Source organism: Meles meles, chromosome 9 (assembly GCF_922984935.1).
Source record: "Meles meles chromosome 9, mMelMel3.1 paternal haplotype, whole genome shotgun sequence".
Lineage (NCBI taxonomy): Eukaryota > Metazoa > Chordata > Mammalia > Carnivora > Mustelidae > Meles > Meles meles.
Window position 1 is genome coordinate 36,534,042 of NC_060074.1, and position 25,740 is coordinate 36,559,781.

General features: G+C 40.7%; 2 protein-coding genes across 4 annotated transcripts in view; one reads left to right on the forward strand and one right to left on the reverse strand.

Annotated features, from left to right (window-relative positions):
* The window catches only part of COL4A4 (collagen type IV alpha 4 chain), a 124,213-nt gene extending 122,695 nt beyond the window's left edge, over positions 1–1,518 (reverse strand). The window contains exon 1 of the mRNA XM_046019313.1: positions 1,270–1,518. The gene's annotated coding sequence lies outside the window, so the exon portion shown is untranslated. The remainder of the gene's footprint in view (positions 1–1,269) is intronic.
* Positions 1,519–1,630: 112 nt separating this feature from the next.
* The window catches only part of COL4A3 (collagen type IV alpha 3 chain), a 135,224-nt gene continuing 111,114 nt past the window's right edge, over positions 1,631–25,740 (forward strand). For 2 of the 3 annotated variants that reach the window (XR_006820317.1, XM_046019417.1), the window contains exon 1: positions 1,835–2,068. Coding sequence is in view for 2 of the 3 variants with exons in the window: in XM_046019417.1 (XP_045875373.1) it covers positions 1,982–2,068 (87 nt within the window). In the remaining variant the exon portion in view is untranslated. Of the gene's footprint in view, positions 1,737–1,834; positions 2,069–25,740 lie in introns of those variants that run through there. The other variant, XM_046019418.1, reaches the window with a different exon arrangement.

A 25,740-nucleotide genomic window follows, 5' to 3' on the forward strand; every position in this document is an offset into this window, starting at 1 on the left:
CAATTGGGTATCAGGGTTGCCAGAGGTTCCTTAGGAGATTCTAATGCACAGACACAGTCAACAATTGCTGGCATAAAAGACAGAGGGAAGACAGTAAATTCACTCACCAACCCCCACCCCACCCCCCAAAAAAAGCCAGGGTGAGATGCCTTCAATCACTGTCAGGATTTTGCCCACCTCCATATCTACAGTAGATCCAATACAGTAAGAGACCCTATTCTAATGGAGAGCAAGTGGTTCTCCACAATCAGTAACTAAAGCTCATATTTCCCACGTGGTGCTTGATGACCAAGGACTGCAGATGTCAGCAAACACTGCTTCAGAGCAGGGGGCCTTAAGGTACAGATGGAATCCAGGTGGTCTGTGATCTTGTATAGCAACCAAAAGTACCCGTCTCTTTTCACTAACCTTTCCTGGAAGTTCGGCACTTCCTGCAGTTCTGAATATAGGCAAAAAATTACAATCCTACTGGTAGCCCTTGAGAGAGCACTTGATGGTGTTTCCATGTCACATGCTAGTTTTGCTGTCACCGCTGGTTTGGGATCACAGGTGACAGGTGTTTGACAGATCTGTTGTTAGATGCAGGGAGTTAGTGCAATAATAATGTCGCACATCTGTCACTACATCATAATACTTTAATACTCTGATAACTGCATCCCAGTAAAGCTGGGATTAAATACACAAGACCACAAAATTTAATTTTGTGATCTTGTGTATTTAATGACATGATTCCGAAAAGGGGTCTGAATATCTCCCCAGGGCCCATATGGCCAGTGGCAAATGAAAGGGCAGGCGCCCTGCTCTGAAGATAGTGCCCTAGCAAGCCTGATACTGGACCTCCACGAAGAGCACTCTCAGGAGGGAGACACCCTGGACAGAGTTGGCTTTTGGTTTCCTCTGCCATTTCCGCAGATAAGATTTACCCTGAAAAGCCAGTTCAGCGCAGCAGAGAATAGGATGGGCTTTCTCTTTCCCCTCAGCTGCCTCTTGCTCTTGGCATTCCGGAGTGCCCAGACTGCCAGGCTGGTAACTCGAGTCTCCAAATTAATCAAAACACAGCGCCCGGTTCAAGCCCGGGCACACAAGCCCGGGAGCCAGACAAGCTCTCCTCTGGTGACCCCGGGACCCCAACTCCCCGCCCCGCCCGCCACCCCGCGCGCCCCACCTTCAGCTGTCACGCTTCCGCCACTGCCTGCCCCCACCCCCACTCCAGGCAGGTGCCCGAGGCCCGGGGCAGCGACTGCGCAGTCTGGGCGGTGGGCGCCTTACCTCAGGGACACCCGCCGCGCCGGAAGCCTCCTGGTCGCAGCGCGCGCCGCGCCTTCCCGGCCCGCCGCGTCCAAATCCACGCGCGACTCCGCGGCCGGGTCTCCGCGCTCTCACCGCCAAGTGCGGCCGCTGCCAGTCAGCGGCGGGTTGAGAAGCGGGGGCGGCGCGAAGGCAGCGCGTCGGGAGCGGGGAGCAGGCTGGGCCGCTGGAGTGCGGACGCCCCAGCGCGCCTCCCGCTTAATCTGGGAACGGCCGCTGGCCACTCCCCCAGCCCCGCTGAGCCGCCTCCCCAGCGCACACCCCCAAATTCCCCACCTCCGACCCGCGCCCCCCGGCCCGGCCTCGGCCCCAGGACCTTGGGAGCATCATCTCCTAACCCCTTACCCGGGATCTGCGCCCACCTGCCCAGCAGCGCAGTTTTTTCTCCCCTGCTGGGCACGATGCCCAGGTCGGAGGGACATTGCCTGGTGAGTTGAAGGGGAGGGGGGACGAGGGCGGGACCTAAGCCACTTCTTCCCTCCCTTGGAGCCGCAGTCAAAAACCTCAGTGGGGAGGGACGGACGGCGTGGCTGAGCCCTACATAACCCGTCCCGGGCGGGCTGGTGAGGCGAGCTTCACAACCAGGCTCCCCAACCCGCGTCGCGCAAGGGACGAGGTGGCCGCAGAGCCTGCAGGTCACTGGACACGCTGGGGCTCTGAGCGGGCGCCCACCATGCGCCCCGGGACGGCGCCCAGGCCGCCAGTGTTGCTGTGGCTGCTCCTGCTGGTGCTCCTGGCAGCATCGCCAACGACAGGCAAGGTGAGTGATGGGCGGCGCGACACCCAGCCCCTCGTCCTGGGAATGCGCAGGCCCCACCCGCGGGGCACAGTCCTTGAGTCCCGGCGCGTGCGTGACTTCGGGCTCCACGCTGGTGCTGGGCGGGCAGCGTGGGGGATGCGAGCAAGCGGGCATGCCAGGGTAACAGGTGGAATGCGCTGGGGGAGGCTGGTGGAAGAGGAGAGGAACAAGCTTGTCTGGTTCCGTCGGAGTTGAGGATACTGGGGAAAGGTCTCCAGAGGTAGAAGATGATAGATGATGATAGATTAGATGGGGCGGGGGGGGGGGGGGGGGAACCTAGGTCTGAGATAATGGCTAGGGATGAAAACACCGGCTCCAGAGAAACACTATGTCATACTGGTGAGTCAGAGCAGGCAACATGGCCTGGCAGAAAGCATAGCGTCCTGGGGGACTCCCTGCCCTGACATTTCCTAGATGTCACCTCACACTAAACTCTGACCTCTCTGGGGCTTGGTTTCCCCCTTGTCAAAACCCACACTCCAGCGTTCTGTCACTATTGTTGAGAAAAACTTACACTGAAAATTTACTAGCACCTTAGAAATAAAACTCATGTTAGGATGAATTAAGCAATCTGTCACTTTGATTTTGATTTATAATCTGAGAGATCCCAGATTCATTTAAATGCATTCCGTATTTCCTATTCTTTGCAAAGATAAATTAGGTGTCCTCTAGTTGGCTTGATTTGAACTCGTGAGAGTCAAATTTAACTTGTCAGATGCATCTGTGATTTATACACTTAAAAAGTTAATTTGGGGGGCGCCTGGGTGGCTCAGTGGGTTAGGCCGCTGCCTTCGGCTCAGGTCATGATCTCAGGGTCCTGGGATCGAGTCCCGCATCGGGCTCTCTGCTCGGCAGGGGGCCTGCTTCCCTCTCTCTCTCTCTCTCTGCCTGCCTCTCTGACTACTTGTGATCTCTCTCTCTCGCTGTCAAATAAATAAATAAAATCTTTAAAAAAAAAAAAAAAAAGTTAATTTGGGTGATAGCGCAGTGAAAGTTTCATTTCCAAAGACGAGCAGTTTTAGAATTTCATGATTGAGATTGTGATTGGAAGTTAACAGTCACATAAATATGTGTTACTACCATATGTAATTTATGTACTTTTTCTTTTAAATTAAGACATGAAAGATGAAGCTAAAATCCTCTTTGAGCATCTTTATACCTTGCCCCCTCCCCATCAAAACAAAAGTCATCCACTTACCACTTTGTGTTTCTTTCTGGGCATTTTCTATGCATTTGGGTAGACATAAATAGACCTACAAACAACATGTGATTTTGTTGCTATTTTTTAACATAATCGGTACCATGCTACATGCATCCTTTTGCAACCTTCAGCTCTGTCCATGTTATATGCGATATACCTTCATCTCTCTTTCTTTTTTTTCCTGTTGCATGATTTTCCACAATATATGAATATGCTAAAGTCCATTGAACCAGCCCCATGTCAATTTACATTTAGGTTATTGAGTGTTTCCCATTTTAAGGAATTTTATAATCCACGTAATCTCTTCATGTAGCTGGTTTTAACAGAAATGCACTTTGCATGGACTAGGAATGCCCAACCCAATACTTCTGGGCATGGCATATTAAATTCATACAAGTTACTGTAGATTGTCTACTATCTTTAATCCAGGAGCAAATAAATACAACAAGCAAAAACCTAAAGAAAGTGTATGTTGTGGAAGGCATAGGGCAGAGGTCCCAAGCAGGGTCTGCACATCCTTCTAGACTCTAAAGAAGAGGAGAGGTGGGGAAGGAGGGGGTGGGGAAACAAGGGGTATGTAAAGATCAGCCTGGAAAAGTGATGCTCTGTGATCATACAACCTCTAATTATGCCAATTTTTAATTATATTGTCATAGTCCCTTATTAGTTTTTACATGTAACATTTTTTATCTTGAGTTTGGTCAAATCTTAATGACTTCTTGCTGATAATACAGTTAATCCATTTGTATTCTTTTTATCATCGCTTGATGCAAGTTTTTGTTAATATTGATAAGAATGATCATTTCCTTTGCACCTGCTGAGTTATATAAAAAGTGTCATTAGAAACCTTGAAATGTGTGTAGAGAAAAAGAATAATAAGTCAACCAGTCACTGGTCTAGGGATGCCAGGGTGGCTCTCTTCAAAGGATAACTGTGGCATTGGGCAGGGGACTGGATGTCTCTGAGCCTCAGGTCTCTGTGTAAAATGGGGGAATTGAAAGAGGGACCAGCTGGTGAGATACTGACTCAGCCCATGGGATATGGGCCAGACTTCGATGACACTCTAGAATTCAAGCTAAGTAATGCCAGAATCCCTGCCTTCTTCAGGAGAGAAGGGGGGTGGGTGAGGAGTGGGGGGGTCCAATTTCCATAAGAAATCTCTCAAACTCCAGATGTTAGCAAATTTTGGCAAAACACACAGTGTTTGGGTTGTTTTTTGTTTTTTTGTGTGTTTTGTTAAGGGCTGAACAAACACTGGGCCAAGTAATGTGCGTGTCCAGGCTACAGTTAGCCTCTGGGCGAGCATGTCTATCATCTTGGGACTGCACTAGTTAAGAATACATTTTGCTCTCAATTTCTGCAGTTGTACCTCAGTAGTTTCTCAAATCAGGGAGGTAGTAGTGGCGTTGACTCCACATTCTGAGTTTAGACAGGGTGGAACTGTCCACCCACATAATTTGTTCTCAAGTGCCCTCTGTGAAATTCACTGTGGTTTCAGACCTGGCTGCTCAGGGTTTCCTCAGGTTCATCGCAGTTCCTGGGCCCAGCTCTTCAACCAGAAAACTGGGAAGCACATTACTGTTGCCTCAGGACCTAGATTTGGGAGACGGGCTAGAGAGCGCTCCTTCTCTGATAGCTGCCAAAGGTGAGGTTCATGGTCTGAGGTATGCTTCTACTGCGTTTTTTTTGCCTTAAAATTCCAGACAGAGCAGAAACGCAGCAAGCAACTCCCAGGGGCTGAATAACAGTTACATTTTAGGGAGGATGCTTTCTCGACTGATTTCATTCTTAAATTTAAAATTTAAATTGGGAAACATTCCAAAGAAACAAAAAGTAATGTAACAGTAATGTTAAGTAACATAAAAGTAACGTCTTTCCCTTTAGGGAAAAGAGCATATGAATAAAAAAGTCATACACACATTCTTTGCCCCCTCTTCTGGGTATGGTTTTGTATTTACACACTGTGTAAATGTGTGTGTTAGTCACCATGAAAAATAAATATTATTGTTTTGTTGTCCTTCAAATGCAATAAATGGTTTCACATTAATAGATTCCTTTTGGCTCTTGTTTGTGTCAATCCATATTACGGTTTTGGATTTCATCCATGTTGATACATATAGATGTGATTCATGCATATACATAGGATGTGATAGCTGCTACAAGTATCCAGTTATATAAATAAAGCACAGTTTATTTTTCCATCCCCCTAAACACAGGAAGTTTGTTTCCATGGTCTTATTTCAGGAAGTTGGAATGTAACATCTTCGTATAGGTACATTGTGACAACTGGATTTTGAAAGCCTACCCAGAATGCACCTGTTTCCCTACATCCTCAGCAAAATTTGGTGTGTTTAGATGTTCATGGGCATAAAATAGTTTCCCGTTTTGACTAGTGAGTTTGTGGATCTGTTCTTATTTTAACTGGCAGTTTAGATTACCTCTGGGTGAATTGCATGGCAGCTCTTTTCCTATCAATCTCTTGTGGCCTTGCCCTTCCTGTTGCTAATAATTATGAGTTTCTTATGTATTTGGATGCCAAACTTTTGCCATTTAAACATGCAGCAAAGATTCCATTCCATTCTTTGGTTTATCTTTTCATCTGGTTACTGGTGTCTTAACATATAAAATTTTTTTCACTATACTCTCAAACTTACTCATTTTTGCTGGACATTTTGTGTTTTGTGTCTCGTTGAAGTAATTCTTTTCTTCCCTGAGATTATGAAAATGTTGTCTTACCTTAAAAAAAAAAAAAGAATGTTTTACAATTTAACTCTTTTGCATTTGGGACTCTTAATCCTGGAATTATTTTTCTACTTAAGTGATATGATTTTGTCATTTTCCATATAGATGACAAATTGTCCCAACATTATTTATTAAACAGTGCGTTCTTTCCCTTACTGTTTTAAAGTGTTATATCTGCAAGCTTGTGTACCAATCACTCATTCATAAATGGGTCTATTTGTATTCATTTATGGGAACTTTTATTTAGGGCTTTAACTTCTCATTGTTTTTTAGAGCTTTCTGTTTCTTTAATTTCTCAATATTTGATATTTTCAGTACTATTGTAAATGGTATTTTTTTTTCAAGACGTAATAGCCTTACTCTCAAAGATATAGCAAACTGGGTGAATTCTGTATTTTGACCTCAATTAAGCAACTTTAAATAGTTCAAATGTATTTAAGACTAAAAACTTTCCCCCAAATACTGCTTTAACTATATCACACACATTTTAATAAGCACTCTTTTAGCATAATTATATTCAGACTCCTTTCTAATTGATTTCTTCATCTTATGGGTTATTTACATACTTATTTCTTAATTTCCAAATGTAGATTTTCTAGTTAATCTTTTTTTATGAAATTATGATAGAGATGATATTCTGTCTTCAAAGATATATGTATATGTATGTATATGGTCAAGATTTCTTAATCATATTATTAAAATTATCTGTGCCCGTGTATTTCTTATGTATCCTACTCAGTGGTTATTTAATTTGATAGTCAATAGTTTTCATCAAATCTTCAAAATTCTCAGACCTTCCCTTTTTATACTTCTCCTTCCCCACTGTCTCTACTACTGAAATTCTTAGGATGCATCCTGGATCTTCTTGTCTTCTCCGCCAGTTGTCCTAACTTCTTATAACAGGGACCCTTCATATGACCTTCATATGACCCTCTGGGCCCCATTGTCCTCCTGGGTTTTGGGCACTGACTTACCCCAGCTGCCAGTCTGGCCACAGACTTTGCACATGGAACAGTCTATGGTTCCTCTAGACTCTACTCATGGCTCCCTGTTGTCCTTTAGATGTAGGGTGTTAATCCTTGTGGGACAGATCTTTGATGTGTGGGCAGTGGGAGCTATTGCACAAATTCTCTTATCCTCATGGAAGAACTGTGGTTAGAAGTGCCGAGCTTCACCCAGACTCTCCATGAGACAGTCATCAGCTGGACTTGAGACCACAGGGTAGCACATCCAACTTCTGTCCCAGGCACTACTTCTCCCCTGTCACACCCTGTGAAGCCATCTCATGTCTTTCTTCCAATTTTTAATTCTCTCTTCTGCTGTTTGTAATTTCAGTAGATTTTTCAGTCTATTGGAATTTTCAGTACTGAAAAAGAACTCTGGATGGAACCATTCAACATGGTTTATAACCCCAGATTTATTTATTACCAGCTTTTACATTTTTGTCTCAATTTCTTGACCTTAAAATGGAAGTAAGAAACTGACCTCAGGTTTGTTTTTTGTTTTGTTTTGTTTTGTTTTGACCTCATGTTTTAATGAGGATTCAGTGATTTAATACACATAACACATACTTTTACCATGCCTGTCACATAGTAATCATTCAATAAATGTTAACTATAATTATTTTTATTCATTAAATTTTAATTTTGGTGACTATTCTAGAAGTCCTTTTTGGAGTCCAAGTCTGGGTTTGGTTTGGTTTTGTCTTTTTTTTTTTTTTCTTTTGTGGATTTCCTCTTTATCTTATGCCTTTAATCACTTTACACATACTCTATACCCAATCCCTTTCTGATTGTTTTTTCTATGATTTTAAGGTCGGGTCTGTCCTGTGTCTTCTGTCTATTATCACCCATGGGGAGACTATGTGAATGAGAAGTTTGGGGAAAATAAAAGCCTCCTCTGTCATCACCCAGCCTGCCCCACCCCCTCCATTTCACCTCATTGCTCACAGATTGGAGCTGTTCTGCCCTGGGAGGGAAAAAAAAAGAACAAAGTAGTTCTGTGACTCCCAGAGAATTTTTTCCCATTAGAATAGACTTACGTCCTAACGGTTTGGGAGGATGGAAGGCACCAGACATGTTTCCTTTTGTCTTCTCAGGGCCACCCTCCTCCAGGCCCTCCCACTGCCAATTTCCTCCAAACATTCTGACTTCCATTAGCTGAGGTGGGGTCAAGGTCAACAACAGCAAAACCACCAACTTTCTCTCTCAACCTCTTCTCCCTCTCTGCGGCGGGCTTTCCTCCTTGAACATTTCTCTTGGCTTATAGTAGCTAGTTTGCTTTCAGACATGATCCTTGGAAAAACTGAATTAAATAAAGTCTGTCTTTGCATTTCCCTTAGAACATTTGCCCTATTGTGGAGAGCACAGCCGCAACTGTCTAGTGTTAACTGCGAGTAAGGATAATTCTGTGAAATATGGCAATTGATGGAAATCCTCAAACCTGTCAGTGTCTGATTCCGACAACAGGGCTGTCTGGTTTGTAAATGCCCTGTGGTTCTTCATCCGTGTGCATCCGATCATGCTCATGCTGTGGCCTTCAGCCAAAAAGCATCCACCCGCCACAGAGTAAAAGATTTTCCAAGATCAGTGAAAACACGTGGTGCCCGGAGCATTTTTGTCTTACCAAGTTTACATCAGGCCCCCGCCTAGACTTTTTAATCATAACAGACTTTCACTGTAACGTATTTATTTCACCTCTGTTTTCAGTTTCAGAAAATAAGGAAACTGAGATCATATCAACTTCTTAACAGAATGGACATTTTCCCTCTCAGCCCTCCCATTGTGGCCTTGACCATTTACTTAATCCATCCGAGATGTCTTCATCTCTAAAAATCAGATAAGAAAACGTCTTGCTCCGTGTTCTATGTTTATCTCACAAGGTATCTTCATTGGCTCTTGTCTTCTGGAAGCACCCATGTCAGTCTTTTCAGCCTTCTTGGGATTCCTAGTGCAACTGCCAGCTGAGGCCTTTGGCTTCAGATACATTTTCTAGCCAAGGCTGAATGAAAGTACATTGGCTCTACTATTTTACACCATACATGCCCTCATAAGCTCAGATAAACGAACATCAGTGTCCACATCATGCAATAGAAAATTGTGAGCCATACCAATGAGCCACATATTTAACTTTAAGTTTCTCAGTAGTCACATTAAAAAAATAAAAAGAAACAGGTAAATTAACTTGGATATATTTCACTTATCCCAGTGCATCCATAATTTTATAATGTCCACATGTAATCACTAGTAAAAACACTAATAGATATTTTACAGTCTTTTTTTTTATATTAAGTTTTTAAAATCTGGTATCTATTTTGCCTTTCCAGAACATCTTAATTCAGAGTATCTACGTTTCAAGTGTCTATAGCCACAAGTGGCTACCATCTTCGATAGCACAGACCCACAAACACGGTGTCCGGATACAAGCGGGAGATCCAGCCCATAAGGTCATATCTCTGAACAGAACACATTTTGTTTGCGGATTTGCCACAGGAAATAAACATACTGTCAAAATGACAAATTTTAATTAAAGGCAATAAGTCAGCATGGACTGTGCCTAAATGTCTGTGCAACTCTTTCTCCAGAAAGCTTAGATATTGACCGTGACTACAGTGCTTAAAGCTGCACAAACCACTTTGTACACTTTTAATTATATTGCCCCATTATCAAAATATGAGTAAGTTGTACGCCTGAAGAGTGGAAAGAAAATCACAAACCAGTAAATGTTTGCAAAAGGAAAGTAGAAATATACTGGAAACTGACTTGCCTTTCATCTGAATCTGTAAACTAAGTTATCACTACAGTCTAGCCAGGCAAGTTTAGTGGTCCTTTAAACAGGTTTCTTCCAAAAGAATCTCTGCTTTTCTTATCTCTAAATGATGGTACCTTATCTATTGCAGAAAAAGTACTCACCAGGACCTACAGCTCTTATGGTCTAGTTACAATTATTTTGATGTTATTATTAAAATCAGGAAGGAGATAATAGGACAGAAATATAGGCATGTGGACTGGGTATTGGAGATTCACTGATAAATTGTCTGCGTCCCTGGGTGTCCAGGGGAACGGGCGGCGGGAGGGGGGGGGGAGGGAGACAGCAGCTCAGTAAACGAACATAACCATAGATTGGGGTACCTGCTAGGAGAGAATAATGTGGTGATGGAGAAGGAGAACATTTACCTTAGCTAGAGGTCGCTGGGGAAAACTTGTCTGAGGAATGTGGAAAACACTGAGGAATGTGACTCAGGCCCAGGTCTCTCCAGAGGGGAGAGAGGTGAGATGCTTCTGATGTTACGGCTCCTGGGTTGTCAAAGAATAAAACCAAGACCAACAGAAGTTTTAGAAAAAGAAAAAGAAAATGTTGCCTTTATTTACTCGCCATGAGGGAATACATATTCTGGGTATTTTGCTAAAGGTGGGTTGGGGATGGGATGCCCCAGAGGAAGACAGGCTCATGGTGGTTGCACTGATTAAGGAGGGGAAACTGCTCCCTGGGTAACCTGAAATAAGTCCACAGGATTGTATGTGGGTGACCACCCTATCATTTTATTGTTTGCACTTAACAGATTCATATTTTAACAAAAAAGAGACAATGGAGTGTACTTATGCTATTCAAAAGACAGTTGTTGCATCAGCGATGGATGAGTAATGAATTCACACTGTAACTTGGTAATGGGCCCATGTGTAATGTGATGTGATGAAAATGTTCTTCTTTCATTCTTGTGGGCGCGTCTGTCGTCCTCTCCTCAACCTCACTGGGACAGGTTTGAATTTGTCAGATGTGGCTGTGAGGCCTAGGGCCTCGTCCCAGCTGAGAAGGTCCCGGGCCAGAAAGGGCTCCGAGCCAGGGAAGAAAGAAACCCAGCTAAGGCCATGCCAGAAGGAGGCGAAGAGCTCCTCACTCAGAGGACCCACAGCACCAGCTTCCCCTCCTGGTGGGTGCTGGTTAGGAAGGCAGAAGGTCCTATTGAGCCCTCCTCCAAACCCACTCCAGCTGAAATCTGCATTCTGACCAGGTCTCCAGGAGATTCCATTCCTGGGTTTGTTATTGTCTGAGAACTGTGCCAGCCTTGGTACGGACTGTAAAGTTCTCCCAAGGTGCAGAGGGATGGCACTGCATTTCAAAAGAATGGTCACCTAGTCTCTATTTTAAAGACTTGGATGACTGACACATGGAGAAGGCGGACTGTTCTCCTTGGGAATCCAGCCTAGGTAAAGGAGAGGTTACAGAGGAGGAAGCAAGTCTTGGCGGTGCTTCTTTTCTTTTGAATTTTGTTGGCTTGGCAGTCAGAGAGGAATGGAGAACAACCGAGAAGTTTTTCAATCTGTCCCTGTTAATTGATTCAGTGCAATTAACTTGATAATGATATATGCAATGAGAGGACGGTTAAAAATCCAGTCTGATGCCCTGTACATATAATATCAGGTTGTCAAAAAAATTTCCACACATCATTGTAGGTAGTATATATGTGTGTGCACATATAAATAACACATTTAAGGAGTATTTCATAGTCTCATATTTTGGTATTATTGCAATGAGTTAATTGTTTTTTTTTAAAGTATAATCCTAACTGTATAAAGATATTTTATTTTTCTGACAGTTTTGGGGAAAGTTAGGAATTTTCCATTTTTAATCTTTAAGATTGATGTTCGTTAATTAGATCGTATCTCTAACTTCATTTCTTAGAGAAGTGATCCCAATGTTTAAAAAGGAGTTCAAGTGTATTTAGAAACCTTGGGAAATTTGTCAGTATGTAGACAAAACAGTCAGGTCACTGGATTTTTTTCCCACCAGGATATTTTGTTGTTACATGAACTTCTCAAGGAAAAAGTTCTACAAGGGGAACATCAAGAAATCTGCAATATTTTCCATTGAATCAAATGTCAAAGTATGTCTGCAGAGGCCCAAAACAACAAGGTTAATATTCATCTTCCTTGTTTAACTAGATGATAGGATAATTTTATTCTGTTTATTTATGTATGATATCAGGAATGCTGAAGTGTTCATTCACATGCTAGCTTTAAAAAAAGTTTCCTGTGTTGTGCAAAATCTGGAAAATATTTAAAAGTACCAAAAGAAATTTTAAAATAGAAATGATCCATAATCATATTACCCGTAGATGATCACTATTCTCTATTCTCTATGGGATTATTTCTTTTTTATTCTACTCTTTTCACCTAACAATGGACTGGAAAAAAATTTCTGAGTTGTTAATTATTACAAGTATATCTCTAAATGTCTACAGAACACTTCATTGTAGGTTGGTACTATAACTTACTTAGGTAATACCCTTCTGTTGAATTTTGGGGGTATTTCCCATTGTTTAGAAATAAAGCTATAATGGAACTCCTTGAAGACTAACATTTAGTAAAATCATATTTTAAGTAATTGTGTATGTAGATGCTTTCTTACCAAATGTCTGGTTTTGTGCATTTCTGAATAAGATGTCAAAGCAGTATCATTCCTGATTAACTGGTAAGAGTCTGAACCAAGAGAACTCATCAGATTGGTAGAGAAAGTAGGTTTAGAATTGGGAATTTTGGTTATTTGGGCTTTTAGCAGGACTCTTTCTTACCAAAACTTCCCAGATGATCAAAAAGGAGTATCAGATATCACTTTATTCACTATTTAAATAATTAAGCACTATTTGAAATAAGATTGGTATTAAAAATGTTTTGGTTATTCAGAAAGAAGGATTTCTGAAACTGTTATCCCATTACAATCAACACATCAATGCAATACTTTTATTTACTGAAGTATTGAAAAAGTATAGAAGAAGTCTGCAGTCAAGAAAAAGTTTAACCCAGTTCCATGTTGCTTCCCCTACTGATCCCCTGGAAGACAGGTGTTCTATCTTATGCCTCTTTATTATTTCAGTGTTGGCATAACAGCTCTTGGGATGACTACTAGTAGTCCTCAATGAAGGTTTATGGATTTGGACCAATACTTTATTTTAAACACTAAATCGAAAAAGGCGATAAAGAATTAATAGATTCTCGAATCCTTTGGCACAAGAATAAAAATAAAAAAATTGAAAAAAAAAAATTGTTCTTCAGGTGAAATGTTGAATGTTTCACCCACTAATTCAGCTAGGTGCTAGGGAAAAGGTGGGAAAACCCAACAGGGTCCCTCCCGCCCTCACGGAGAATGCCCCTAGATGAGGACTTTAGATAAATACACAGACAATAACAATAAAATCAGATATGCTATAACAGGCCAGATATAGAAAAGCAAAATTTGGGTGGAGTTGAGAAGGAATAAAGATCGGTTAAATGTCCAGAACAGTGAACATGTGGGCTTTATTGTGTAATGACAATAAATCATGTAAAGACAATAGAGCCAGAAAGTAATAAGATTTCAGTGGCTTGAAAAATGCAGCTTATCTTCAAAATAAGGCACTTAATGGAATGAGTACAGAACGTAGCATGTGGAGTTACTGGCAGTCAGTCCTTCTACCTGCTTCCAGCCTCCACCCCTGGCGGAACCCTCATCAGCATTCAGTTAGTAGAGCCCCAGAGTTTACACACATGGGTGGGATTCTCCTTATTTTGCCATGTTAGACAAAAGCAATCCACAATCCTTTCCAAAAAGGGGGGGCGGGAGCAAAACTAAGAACAGTAGTATATCTGAAATCTCATGAGATAAAGATCCTACAGATTAGAAGCCAGACTGCATGCCCAAGGAAGGGCCAACACTCTTTAATGCCCACATCCTCTGGAGAAGTCCACCAAGAGGTGGACTGATTGAGCACTGCATGTGCCCGTGGCCATGCCCATGGCCATGCCCATGGAATATTCCAAGCTCCCACGCACTGTGATCTGCTCAGGCCTTTAAGAAATAGAACATTCAGAGCCCACGTGACCCAAAGGAGCAGTATCCCCAGACCCCAGGAAAGCAGTCATGGAGACAAGGACATCTGAGACACCTCACCATTCAAGAGTCATTGTTGGGACAGTTGAGGCAAGTCTCTTGAATTCCTCTCAATCATAAAATATGGCAGATAAAACCAATCCCTCCTATCTCCATACATCATTTAACCAAGCACATTTGGTATTCTACAAATGCCAAGCAGTATTGAGACAGGAATGAGTTTCAATATCAGAAAAGCAATAGTCCAAATGTTTCTTATACACATTTAATTCTCCTGTTATTTTGTGACTCAGTATCAACTTCCTGGAATGTATTAAGGAGTTTCTTATTTTCAAAAATACTATTCAGTGCATTCTTTGCTGCTGGCATTTTCTAATAACATTATTTGGAAGCATCAGCAGAAATGGCATCCTCCCTGAGCACTGTCCCCATTAAAAAATGAACAGTGTGTTTACCTTACACCACCCCATGTAAATACTGTTGCTAAAACTCATCCAGTGATTTCACCACTTTCATGGTGACTTTCCAAACACCTCGCCTAAAATACCTGTTAATTACAGAGATAATCCTGGGGAACATTTAATAGTCATAATTTGGTCCTTGTCTTTTTCAAATATAGGCTTTTTGGCACAGATTTAGGAGAGATGCAACCAGTTTTCACACACAGTTTGTCCCTCGGCTCTCATTAATATGTCATGGGCAACCAAGGATTGAAAGTGTAAATTCACCAGCTGCACATTCCCTGAACACCTTAAGTACAGCGCACTATGCTAAGGAAACTCTTGAAATATCTTCTAAACAGGATGGCTCCTTGGGAAGTTTGATAATGAAGCCACTGGAACTAATTATCAGACTAACCAAAAATATTTTTTCTATGTTTGTCTTTTTTTTTTCCTAGAAGTAAAAGTAATCTATGCCCATTTTTGAACATTCAAGATATACAGATGAGTACATTTTTAAAAAGCACTCCTCGTCAAAGAAACTGGGGGTAGCCAGTGTTAACCTTTTGTTATATTTGTAATAAAAATGAGATCATATAGTATAAGGTGTTTTGTATCCTGCTTTTTTTGACATATATTATTATTTTTTCATATCATTAAACATCTTCTACAAATAATTCCATACTATTCCATCATGTTTATACACTGATTAGGTTTATTTAACCTAAATTCTTGATATTAATAACAAAGCCATGATGAATTCTTGCCCATGTAACTTTTTGTAATAGATTTTTATAGTGAAATTATTAACTAGATCAACTGGTATAATTTTTTCATTTTTTTATACCGCAAATTCTACTTGTCAAATGACAGGCATGTTTTAATACTGGTAAGTAGGAAAAAAAAAAAAAACAAAATCAGGCCAAATCTTATCATGTAAATATAACTAGAGATAATATTTTGATATATACTTTATTGTCTTTTTTTTTTTTTTACTTAATCCAAAATATTGTTTGGTATATGACTTGAGCCAAGGATCTAAATTTTTTAAATTTCCCAAACTAGTCAATTTCTCCAACATTAGTTTTATAATAATTTACCTGTTCCCCCATTGACTTCTACTGATCTCAGCTCCACTCAAAAATGAATCAAAACAACATCTTGAATAGAGCCATGATTTTTTTTTTGGAACACAGAGCTGATGATGAGATGCATAGCTAATGGCCACAAAAAAAAAAAAAAAAAATGGGGTTTGCCAGTTGTTTAAATCGTTACAGACCTAGAGTCAGTGTAGCATTAGATAGATTTACAGATTCTCGCCTTAGTCAGTTTACCATTTCTCAGTGCTCCCTCATCCCTTACTCTTAACTCTGCATCTGGAAGGGCATAGGCTCAAAGACCCCCAACTAGTCATTATTATATGACACCCCATTGGTTTTAGATTATTCCAGTCATTTGGAGAAAAATAGACCATTTCCAATCAATAAGCCTAAGAGCATTTTTTTTTTCTCTCCCAGCATCATTCCATCTACCCCATCTCCTCTTACTTCTCTCATCCATTTTTATGACTTAACAGCAGATGACATTCAGGCCTAGAATCTCTTACACTTTTTCTAGTTTTCAAATTTAGTGTTCAATTTTAGTTTTAGTTTAGTTTTCAATTTCTAGTTTTCAATCCCAGCATTAATGGGAGCTGAGGGACACTGTGTGCCAAAACTGGTTGCATCTCTTCTAAATCCATGCCAAAAAGTCTGTATTTGAAAAAGATAAGAAAGGACCAAATTATGACTATTAAATATTTCCCAGCATTATCTCTACTTTTTCAATTTGGCTTAAACCAGGCATCAAAATCAAATTGATTTCCTATGTCAAGTTGAGCTGTAACTTAATAAGCATTATCGTACAATCTCAGTAGATTGTATAGTGGCTACGTTATAATCTCAGAAGCAAATACGGTTGCAGAAAAAAAACTGAAGTGAAGAAAAGACCTTAAAACCCATAGAGGGGGTAAAGGAGGAAAATGTTGGAAACTTTGACCATACCTATCACAACAAAACACCACCAGGACCCCTCTTGAACCTCATCACACATACTACTCATGAGCCCTTTATTTAATCAGGTTAGCATGAATGCAATGCATTTAACATTCTCTGATATAAAAACAGAAGACTAATACCAAGTACTCTCAACATCCACCCCTAGCATATTGTAAATGATTTACTTGGGAATCTATTTCCGTACAGTTCACCTTCAGAAAGTAGCTGTCAGAAAAGCTTCACAAGAGCCAGACTTGTTTTCACATATGAGACTACTGTGCTTTTTCATTTGGATAAATCACTGACTTGGGCTAGAGTGGGCTCTTTGTTGTTGTTGTTATAAGTTTTTCTTGGCCTAGAGTTTTCCTGTTTATTCATTATGAGGAAGAGCAGTGCTTTGTGTTTCTAACATTGGAGGGGTAGTTCCTAATTCTACAGGCACGTTGAAGACGATGGTATTCATCAAAACCACCACAGTGAGCCACGGCCCAGAGGTGGTCTCCAGGGGTCTGTATCTGGGGCCTTCAGGAGAAAAACAATTGAACAAAGTTACGCATTAAATAAAATCAAGGGATTCTTATTTCCAATTATATTTTCTCCCTGAACTCTTAAATATTTCATTTTTCACCACTTTTACTAGGAGAACTCTTTCCCTTGTGCACATTTTTTTTTCCAAAAACTTATTTAAGAAGATAGTTAGAAAGTCAGTCCTTATATAACTCACTCCACCAAGAACTAGCTGCATCTCCCTGGCTAACTTTGTTGAGCTTTGTTTTCCTTATTTATAAAAAGGGGATAATAATATAGCCTATAGGTTCATATATATGATAATGATCAAATATGATAATGTCTGTAAAGGCTTAGCACCGTGCCTGACATGTTAAGAGCTCAGTTATGTATTGCTGGTGGTGAGAGGTGATATTTGACAATATTCAATCAAACCAACAACTGGGTTTTTACCTGCTAGAACCTTGCAGTCGAAAGTCTTTCAGTTTTCAGTCTTTTATGGCACACCTCAGAGATCAATTGGGCTATTCATTTTTTAAATGGGATTCTAGTGGTATCACAAAGTAGTTGTCTTAATTTTTTGTATCAGCTTGCCAACAGGAATAAACATAAATTAAATTGGAATTGTTCCTCATGGCATTGTACTCATTGACATTGGATTTTTGAAAGATCTGACTTTTGAACATACGTGAAGTCATTTTTGTGTAAATAGATTCTCAAGGGTTCTGCATTTCCAAAGGAAGTAGAGTGGTTCTATTTCTCTGCTTGCTTGCTTTCTTTGCCATTTTTAAAAGATTTGGAAGTACATACATAAACAGCTTGAATTGTTCTGCCTAAAATAAGCATTTGGGGCCAGAGAACCCAGGATAACAGTGACCAGCATAAGAACAGGGTGAATCTGGGGAATTTCTGAGAAACTGATGACCCAGGAACATCTGAATGTTCCAAGCAGAGACCAGAGAAAAGGAGTGTGTGGGAGTAAGGGAAATACAAATCAGAAGGCTCACTGGAATTCATTTGACTTCAGACTTTAGGTCAGGCCAGGTAGAAGGTTGACTCAAACTTAGTGGTTATCAGAACTGGCCAGAAGGACCTAAACAGAGAAGAAACAGTGAGTCTAAGGTCAATAGGCAGGCACACGGAAACCAGGTGACCCCAGAAAAGAGAATGCAGTGGACATCTGCTTTTTTCTCCCCTGACCTGTCCCCTGTCCCTCTCTGATGGTAGCATGTTGATTTTACTTTAGGGAACTATCATCCCTTCATTGCCAAGGGCATGGGCACATGACCTAAGCTGAGCCAGTATGTGCCCTCCCCCAGGAATTTGGATCCTCAACTGAAAATGCAAGGAGCTTATTTATCCTGACAGCAGTGCCCTGAAAAACTTTCAGTTAGTTTTTGTACCTTGATCCTCATAACAGCCCTGAGGCTGGTCTTTTCTGATGCCTGTTTATTTAACTTTTCTTCAACTTCTGTGTGCTGCCCCATGTCATTCCAACAAATTCCTCTTTTATCATTGAGTTAGCCTAAATAATTTCTGTTGCTTGCCACCAAAGAACCCTGGCAAGGATTCAGGAATCCAGACACCAGTCTGGCCGGCAGAACTGGTGGGTCAGCAACCTTCTCCCCTGGCCAAGAAGCCTCTTATATTAACATGTGAGGAGAGAGTTCCCCTCAGGAGCAACAGATTGAGGCCAGCAAGTGCACATGGGTGAACTCTTGCTAGGAAACTGATCTGGCAGTTACCCTAGATGGACTAGGGGAATGTGAGAACTGAGTTACTGGTTAATCATTGCTTATCACCAAATTATGAGGCACTTTCTGTTTTGAATATCTCTAGTAAGAGTGCCAGACCAATCAAGATTGACTCAATCAATGTGTAGAAGAAATGGTAACTATTGAACTATTATGTCTTCCCAGAAGATGTAACTTGGAATTACCGCTTGACTTAGACCTTCATCAAGGTAACCTCACTCATCAGCTTGGTTTCAGCCCTCTCTGTGCCTTGCTCATCCAGGCCCCTCAAGAAGTTATGGTCCTTGCCTTTTCTACCAAGAAGGATCCAGTCAAAATTTTTGCTACACTCCACCTTTAGGGATTCATTTCTAAGTCTCCTGTCATGAAATACGTCTTTCACTTTGTGAGGTCTGTCTTTTCTTCTCCAGCAATATTTGTGTTTTTTTCAGCTGCTTTAAATAATTTAACTTGAACATGTTTCAAGTTCGTACACAGAAACATACAAACCAGATAAAGCATTTTAAGTATGTAAAAAAAGCCTAATCCTGTTCTTTTCATTATGCACATTTTGGAAAAACTCTCTGTAAACTGGTGTACACATTCTTGACCCTTACTCTGCATAGCTGCCTCACTGAACTTTTGACAGTAGGTTGAAATTGTTTTTTAGAAGTGGGTTTGGTCAAATTATAAAAAATTAAGAGCTCTGGCCAAGTGCAAGTTTTGGTTGATCATTGATTAAATGAAGAATGGGTAGCTTGAGGTGATTTGCCACAGGGCTCTCAGGGATCACCCCAGGTAGTCAGTACATGGTGCTGTTAGTCAGTATACAAAGATCACATAAAATCTCATAAGGACTGGTTGACATCTAGCCATCTGAGGGAAGGCCAGTCCTACAAGTCGTCTTTGCTCTTGTCTATATGGCAAATCAATCATTACTACTGGAGGAGCTATGTAAATAGAAGTTTAAGATACTGTGTTCATCTTCAAATGTGGGAGGAATATATTTCATTTTATATATCATACAGTGCACCAGTTTCCCTCTTTTATACATAAATGACCCTTTTGAGACCAGAGGGTGAGGCCCTACTCCATGAATCATTATGGTCCCCACAGAAAAGGGTGAATATTCTATCGTTTGACAGGAAAGAGGAAAAAGAGAAGTTAAATTCAGAAGGAAAGCCTTAGACTAATTCTTAAACTTTAGTCTGTGTAATAGTCCTTCATGGAGCTTATTTTATAAAGCAGATTTCCTGACAAAATCCTTGTGGTGTGGCCTGGAAATCACATCTCAGATGATTCTGGTACAAGAGGTCCTTCAAACTCTTGTAGAAACACTGCCTCAGACTGATGGGAGAGAGGGAATGCCTGCCTCTCTCTGGGCCTCATCCTCTGGAGCCTGGAATCCCAGACCAGTCACTGAAAGTGTTCCCACAGTTGAACAAGTCAGCGTCTTTTACAGAGGGTCTTCTCCACATTGGCCAGGGAGGACTCTAGCAAAATAAGAGAGTGGTCTATACATGGAAAATCACTGTGACTGGTTTTGTGTTAGTTATTCCTTTGGTAAAGATTTTTGGAGGAGGGAGAAGGGAATATTTGATATTACTTCTACTATATGTTCAGGCCTCTACTATATCTCCATCATTCTGTTATTGTTAGAACTGACTGAGATCAGACATATTACATAGAAGTAAGGCAAACAATGTTGGCTGTTTTGATAGTGATGTTGTGGGATGATGATTGTCCATCAGTGATGACTATGATGACTATGACTCTGCTACCTGACTAGGAATTAAGGGGAGGATGTGGTATCAACCCCTCTCCCCCAAGCTAGTTTTTTATGTTGGTATCAGTGCTTCTAGTCTCACAGTGAGAGACCTTTCAAGGGGAATTTGACTTTGATTGACCCCAAAACAAAACTACAAAGTCAAGCTACTTCTTCTTGCAAGGAGATTCTCCCTCTCTACCAATGTAGGATGATCTTGAGCTGGGTTCTAGTAAGGGAGCAAGCAGGCTCCCCTGTTTGTAGATTTTAATGTGATTGGTATGCCATGGGAGGAGTGTAGACCATGCATTTTTGAGAGATATTCTGTAAGATGAATGTCCTTGTTTCAGGACACAAGGGAGAATATGAGAGGTTCTCTTCCTAATTCTTTTTCATATGTCAGCTTTGAGAATCTTTTTAATATTTATCTTAGAGATTTACTTTGCCACATATTTATGTTAATTATTTGGTTGTGTTTGGGACAATGTGAAATATATATGCATCTATGTAACACATTATGTAACAGTTATACTTGTGAAGGTTGAAGAAAAATACAATTACTTTAGTTGGAAACAAAAACTAGTGTTTCATGGTCAGTGTAATTCACTATATAAAACAGATGCATTTTAGAAAAGGCTCCAGGCAAATGTATATTCAAAAATCCAACTGTATTGTTAAATTAACTTATATCTTCAAAGAAGTTTTGAACACATCAAGAAATAACTATTTAAGAATCAGCCCCATATTTAGTATTTACTGTATCTTTAACACACTTGGCAGAAAACTTAAATAATACATTAATACAAGCAATGCAGAGTCAAAATGTAGAGAAAATGAAAATTTAGTTCTTGATTATATCATACATTTAGATGCTTGTCAACAGGACAGAAAATTCTACCTGGAACAACTAGTTAGAAACTACTTGGAACAACTCTTCTCATCAAAGGTCTTTTCACTTATTTCACATTTCCCAGATATTTTCAGGACACATAGCCAAACTGCAGGTGAGTGGCAATGCATTTCTTCTGTCCTGTAATCCAGGTGCCATAATGTCTAAAAGTTCAGACCACCTTCCTCAGCATAACAGAGTAATTCCCCATCTTTTTCATGAATCAGGGATCCCAGCAACCATTCAGATACTGAGGTACCAAGATGCAAAATGGGTTCTTCTGCAAACTGAGAAAATGGGAGGAAGAATGGGAGGAAGGCTGGGGGGATGCTGGTGGTCACACCACTCTAACTGGGATGAGATTGGTGAATCTGGCAGGGCTTTTGCACAAATTGGCTTTGAACGGTGTGGCCATGCCCAAGAGAAAGTATGTCAGCAAGAAATTGTTGTGTACGAACCTCTTGAGTCTGCATGCTGTTTGGATATCCCTATCTGGAGGAGTCTTTTTGATGCGGAACAGAGATTCTTCTGATATCTCAAGAAACAAAATTTTGGTAGGTATACACACCTACCAATAAGAGAAATTGGAATCTAAGTCTTGAGGCAGGTCTCATGGATAATGGAAGTTACTGTAGGAATATGCATGTTTATTGACCAAGTTATCTCATTGTTCCTTCAACAGCAGGAATTGTAACAACTCAGTAGAAGTTTCTGTTTCTGTCACTTCTGCCCCAGCTAACCAACGAGTTCATGCCCTAACTCGTGTGTGTCCTATCTCATGGCTTCTGCTCATTCACATCTTTTACCAGATTGGCTTCCTTCTGCCTTCTCTCTGTTGGTCTGGGCATCCACTCCAACTACCAAGCACCTAATTCCTCACTTGAGAGAGAATTTTATTGGTCCTGCTAATCATATCATCTTCGCCTGTATATAGCTTTTGAGTCAGGACATGGCACAGGAAAACAGACTCATCTACTTGGCCCACTAAGCTGTGTCCAAGGATCAGTCCATGACAAACTCTCAGAAAACAATCTCTATCATTTTGCTTTTATGTGGTCTTCATGAGAACAGTGTCCCCAAATTACTTCTTTTTGAAAACTAAATTAAATATTTAATAAAGCCAGATACTATCTGATTGTTCTACTGTGATAGAAAAATATTTTAAGCCCAAGTCTAACAACTTTTCTTTATAGGAATCCTGGCTTCTTTCTCACTGAATTGAGAAGGGAATTTATTTTTCTTAAATCACTTTCAGTATTAACATGGGAATTTTTTTAGTACCTGGAGTGATAAAGTGATAACTCTTTGGATATTGTACCCTTTCTCTAGGAGATTTTCAGTCTGATTCCGTTCATAAGCAGATATTTAACACTGAAAAAGGGATCCCAAATAGCCTTTTCAAAGCTCAGTGATCCATTGTGAGACATTGGCTTAACACAAAATACTTTTACATAACCCAAGCCACCAAGAGGGATATCCGGTCGGCTATTTTTAAAGCCCTCTCCCCCACACCATCTCACGTAACAGAGTTACAGCAGTTTGCTTAGGAAATTGGCACAGGTTCTGCAATTCATGAAATAAAAACCCAAATGCAATGTTTTTAACTTCTTTAGAACTGGAACCACTTTCACTTAGTGTGCTACAGTGCCAAAAAAATAATTTTCAGGATTAGACACACATATGTGTATGCACAATATAGTGTTTTGCATTGCCATATTATGTATTATGTATGTATTATGTATTGGGTTTACCATATAAATAATCTTCTAATTAATTCATTCAATAAGTATTTATAGAACTCTTATTTTGTGCCAGACACTGTGTTATAGCTGGGGGACTGAGAGTGAGGAAGGTGATCCTGACCTCACAGAGCTTCCAGGCTAGTAAGAGCTGGGAAGTAGGCCTGTGGGAGTGATGATAGAGAACACTTGCCAAAGAGGCACACAGAGAAGCACCAGGAAGTTTTCCCCAAGAAAGTGATATCCGTGCTGAGACCAGAAAGATGAGGAAAAGCCAGCCAAGATGGTTCTCCCAAGGATGAGAGAGAAGAATCTTCCAGCAGAGAGAACAGTCCATGCTGGACTGGGACTTCTTATGTGAGGGCTAGAGAGAGGGCCAATGTGCCTGGATGTGGAGAGATAGGGGAGGAAGGAGAAAGGAGGTTGGAGAGGTGTAGGACTTCATCATACCAGATCATGGTTAAGGAGTTTGAACTTGATCCCAAGAGTAATGGGAAGCACAGGAAGTTTTTGATCAGGACAGAGATATGATCAGATTTATAATTTGGAAACAGTACTGTGGCTGTGGTATGGGGAATGGACTGGAGGCAAGGAGAAACTGAGGCATGGTGTGATTCAGGTGCAAGATGGAGGTGGTCTGAAAGAGGATAAGAGTCAAGACGGTGGAAGGAAGCAAGCAGATCTGTGAGGTTGTTTAGGTCTAACTGATATGATAATAGATGGATGGCTCTCCATCTACCCAAAGTCAGCATCAAAGCGTTGGCCTCAACTGAGGACTTGTGCTCTATCTGTATTATAAATTAGTCTCTGCAAAGAGCTTATCTGTTTTACTATATTAGTATGCATTCCTTTTATCGAATAAGAATGAAATAACCCAGATTTTCAATTAGCAGCCCTGTAATTGTAAGCAACCTAAAACCCTATACAAAATGGCAAAAACATGGGATGCCTGGGTGGCTCAGTTGTTAAGTGTCTGCCTTGGGCTCAGGTCATGATCCCAGGGTCCTGGGATCGAGCCCCACATTGGGCTCCCTGCTCAGCAGGAAGCCTGCTTCTCTCTCTCTCTCTCCCTCTGCTTGTACTCTCTCTCATGCTGTATCTCTCTCTCTGTCAAATAAACAAATAAAAACTTTTAAAAATAATGGCAAAAACAGGGACACCTACCTGGATCTGTCAGGGGACCATGTGACCTTTGATTTCAGGGTCATGAGTTTGAGCCTAAAATTGGGTGTAGAGATTATTAAAATAAAAACAGCACACACAAAGAAGAACAGTCTATGTTTTTTTTTTTTTAAATTGGCATACTCTACCCCTGAAGCAAATAATACATTATAGGTTAAAAAAAAAAAAGCAAAACAATAAAAAATGCCCTAAACAACAAAAAGTATATTTTTGTTCCCATAACTTAAAAATCCACTGTCCAAGAGGGTTTCAGGTGAGGCTGGATCCACTGGTTCAATGATATCACCAAAGACCTGGTTTCTTTTGTTCCTGCTTATTGCATGATCTCTGGTTCAACCTAAGGTTGTCTTCTGTCATGACCTCCACAATATGCGTCCATGTTTGTGTCATGACTACCATGAAGAGAAACTATCTCCACCAGTTATTCCCTCCCCAAACAGCAAGTTTCATTTCCCAGAAATACTCAGGGAACTTATTTGGAGTCCCGTGCTCTGGAGCCTTCACAGCGGCTAGAGAGAAAGAGGTGCTCCAACCGAGAGGAAGGAGAAGAATGTCAAGAAGTGGGGAAAGAAACCAAGTACCCGTTACACTCAGTAAATTTCTCTTTGCATCTTAACTGAAGTTCACTGTTGTAAATGAGTTGAGATATTCACCAAACAAGGATACTTTGAAATAAATTTTCATCTTTTACTGCCAGGTGCATGCAGGTCCCCGTAAAGCTAAGAGCATGCTCAAGAGAGGGGAACTTCTCCCTCCCTGGTGCCCTGGCCCGTCCGCACTGTGACCGTTTACTTTCTCTGCTGGTTTTGCAGACACACCTTAAATCTCATCTTTTGCAGATACTGATACTCTTTGAACTTGGACATAAAGTGATGCTCCTCATAGCTGTCTGTATCCATTCCTGAATAACTAAAATTGAAATACTGCTGCAGTCTAAAACAAACACAGAAATCGATACATGTATTTTGTGTATTATCTAGGAACATACTTAATTTTATTACTTTGGAACTAGATATGTAACAGATGAGGGACTTCCTGTATTCTCTGTATAAGACTAAGACATATAATGTTTAAAAATAAAATGTGTGGGGGCGCCTGGATGGCTCAGTGGGTTAAAGTCTCTGCCTTCAGCTCTGGTCATGATCTTGGGGTCCTGGGATCGAGCCCTGCATTGGGCTCTCTGCTCATCAGGGAGCCTGTTTCCCTCTCACTCTCTGCCTGCCTCTCTGCCTACTTGTGATCTCTGTCTGTCAAATAAATAAATAAAATCTTTCAAAAAATAAAAATAAAATAAAATGTGTGATGATCCTCAATGATAAAAGTAATGTGTGCTTAAGAAAGAAAATGCAAAATTCTGAAAATTTGAAAGGAGAAATTCAATCATATTTTCACTACTTAAAGACAATATCATTAATATTTTTAGTATTTTCCACTAGCATTTTTATTACATGTAGGATATTTAAAAATATAGATGTAAAGATATTGTGTATACAATTCTATGGTCTTCTTTTTTCCCAGTGAAAATAGACTCTG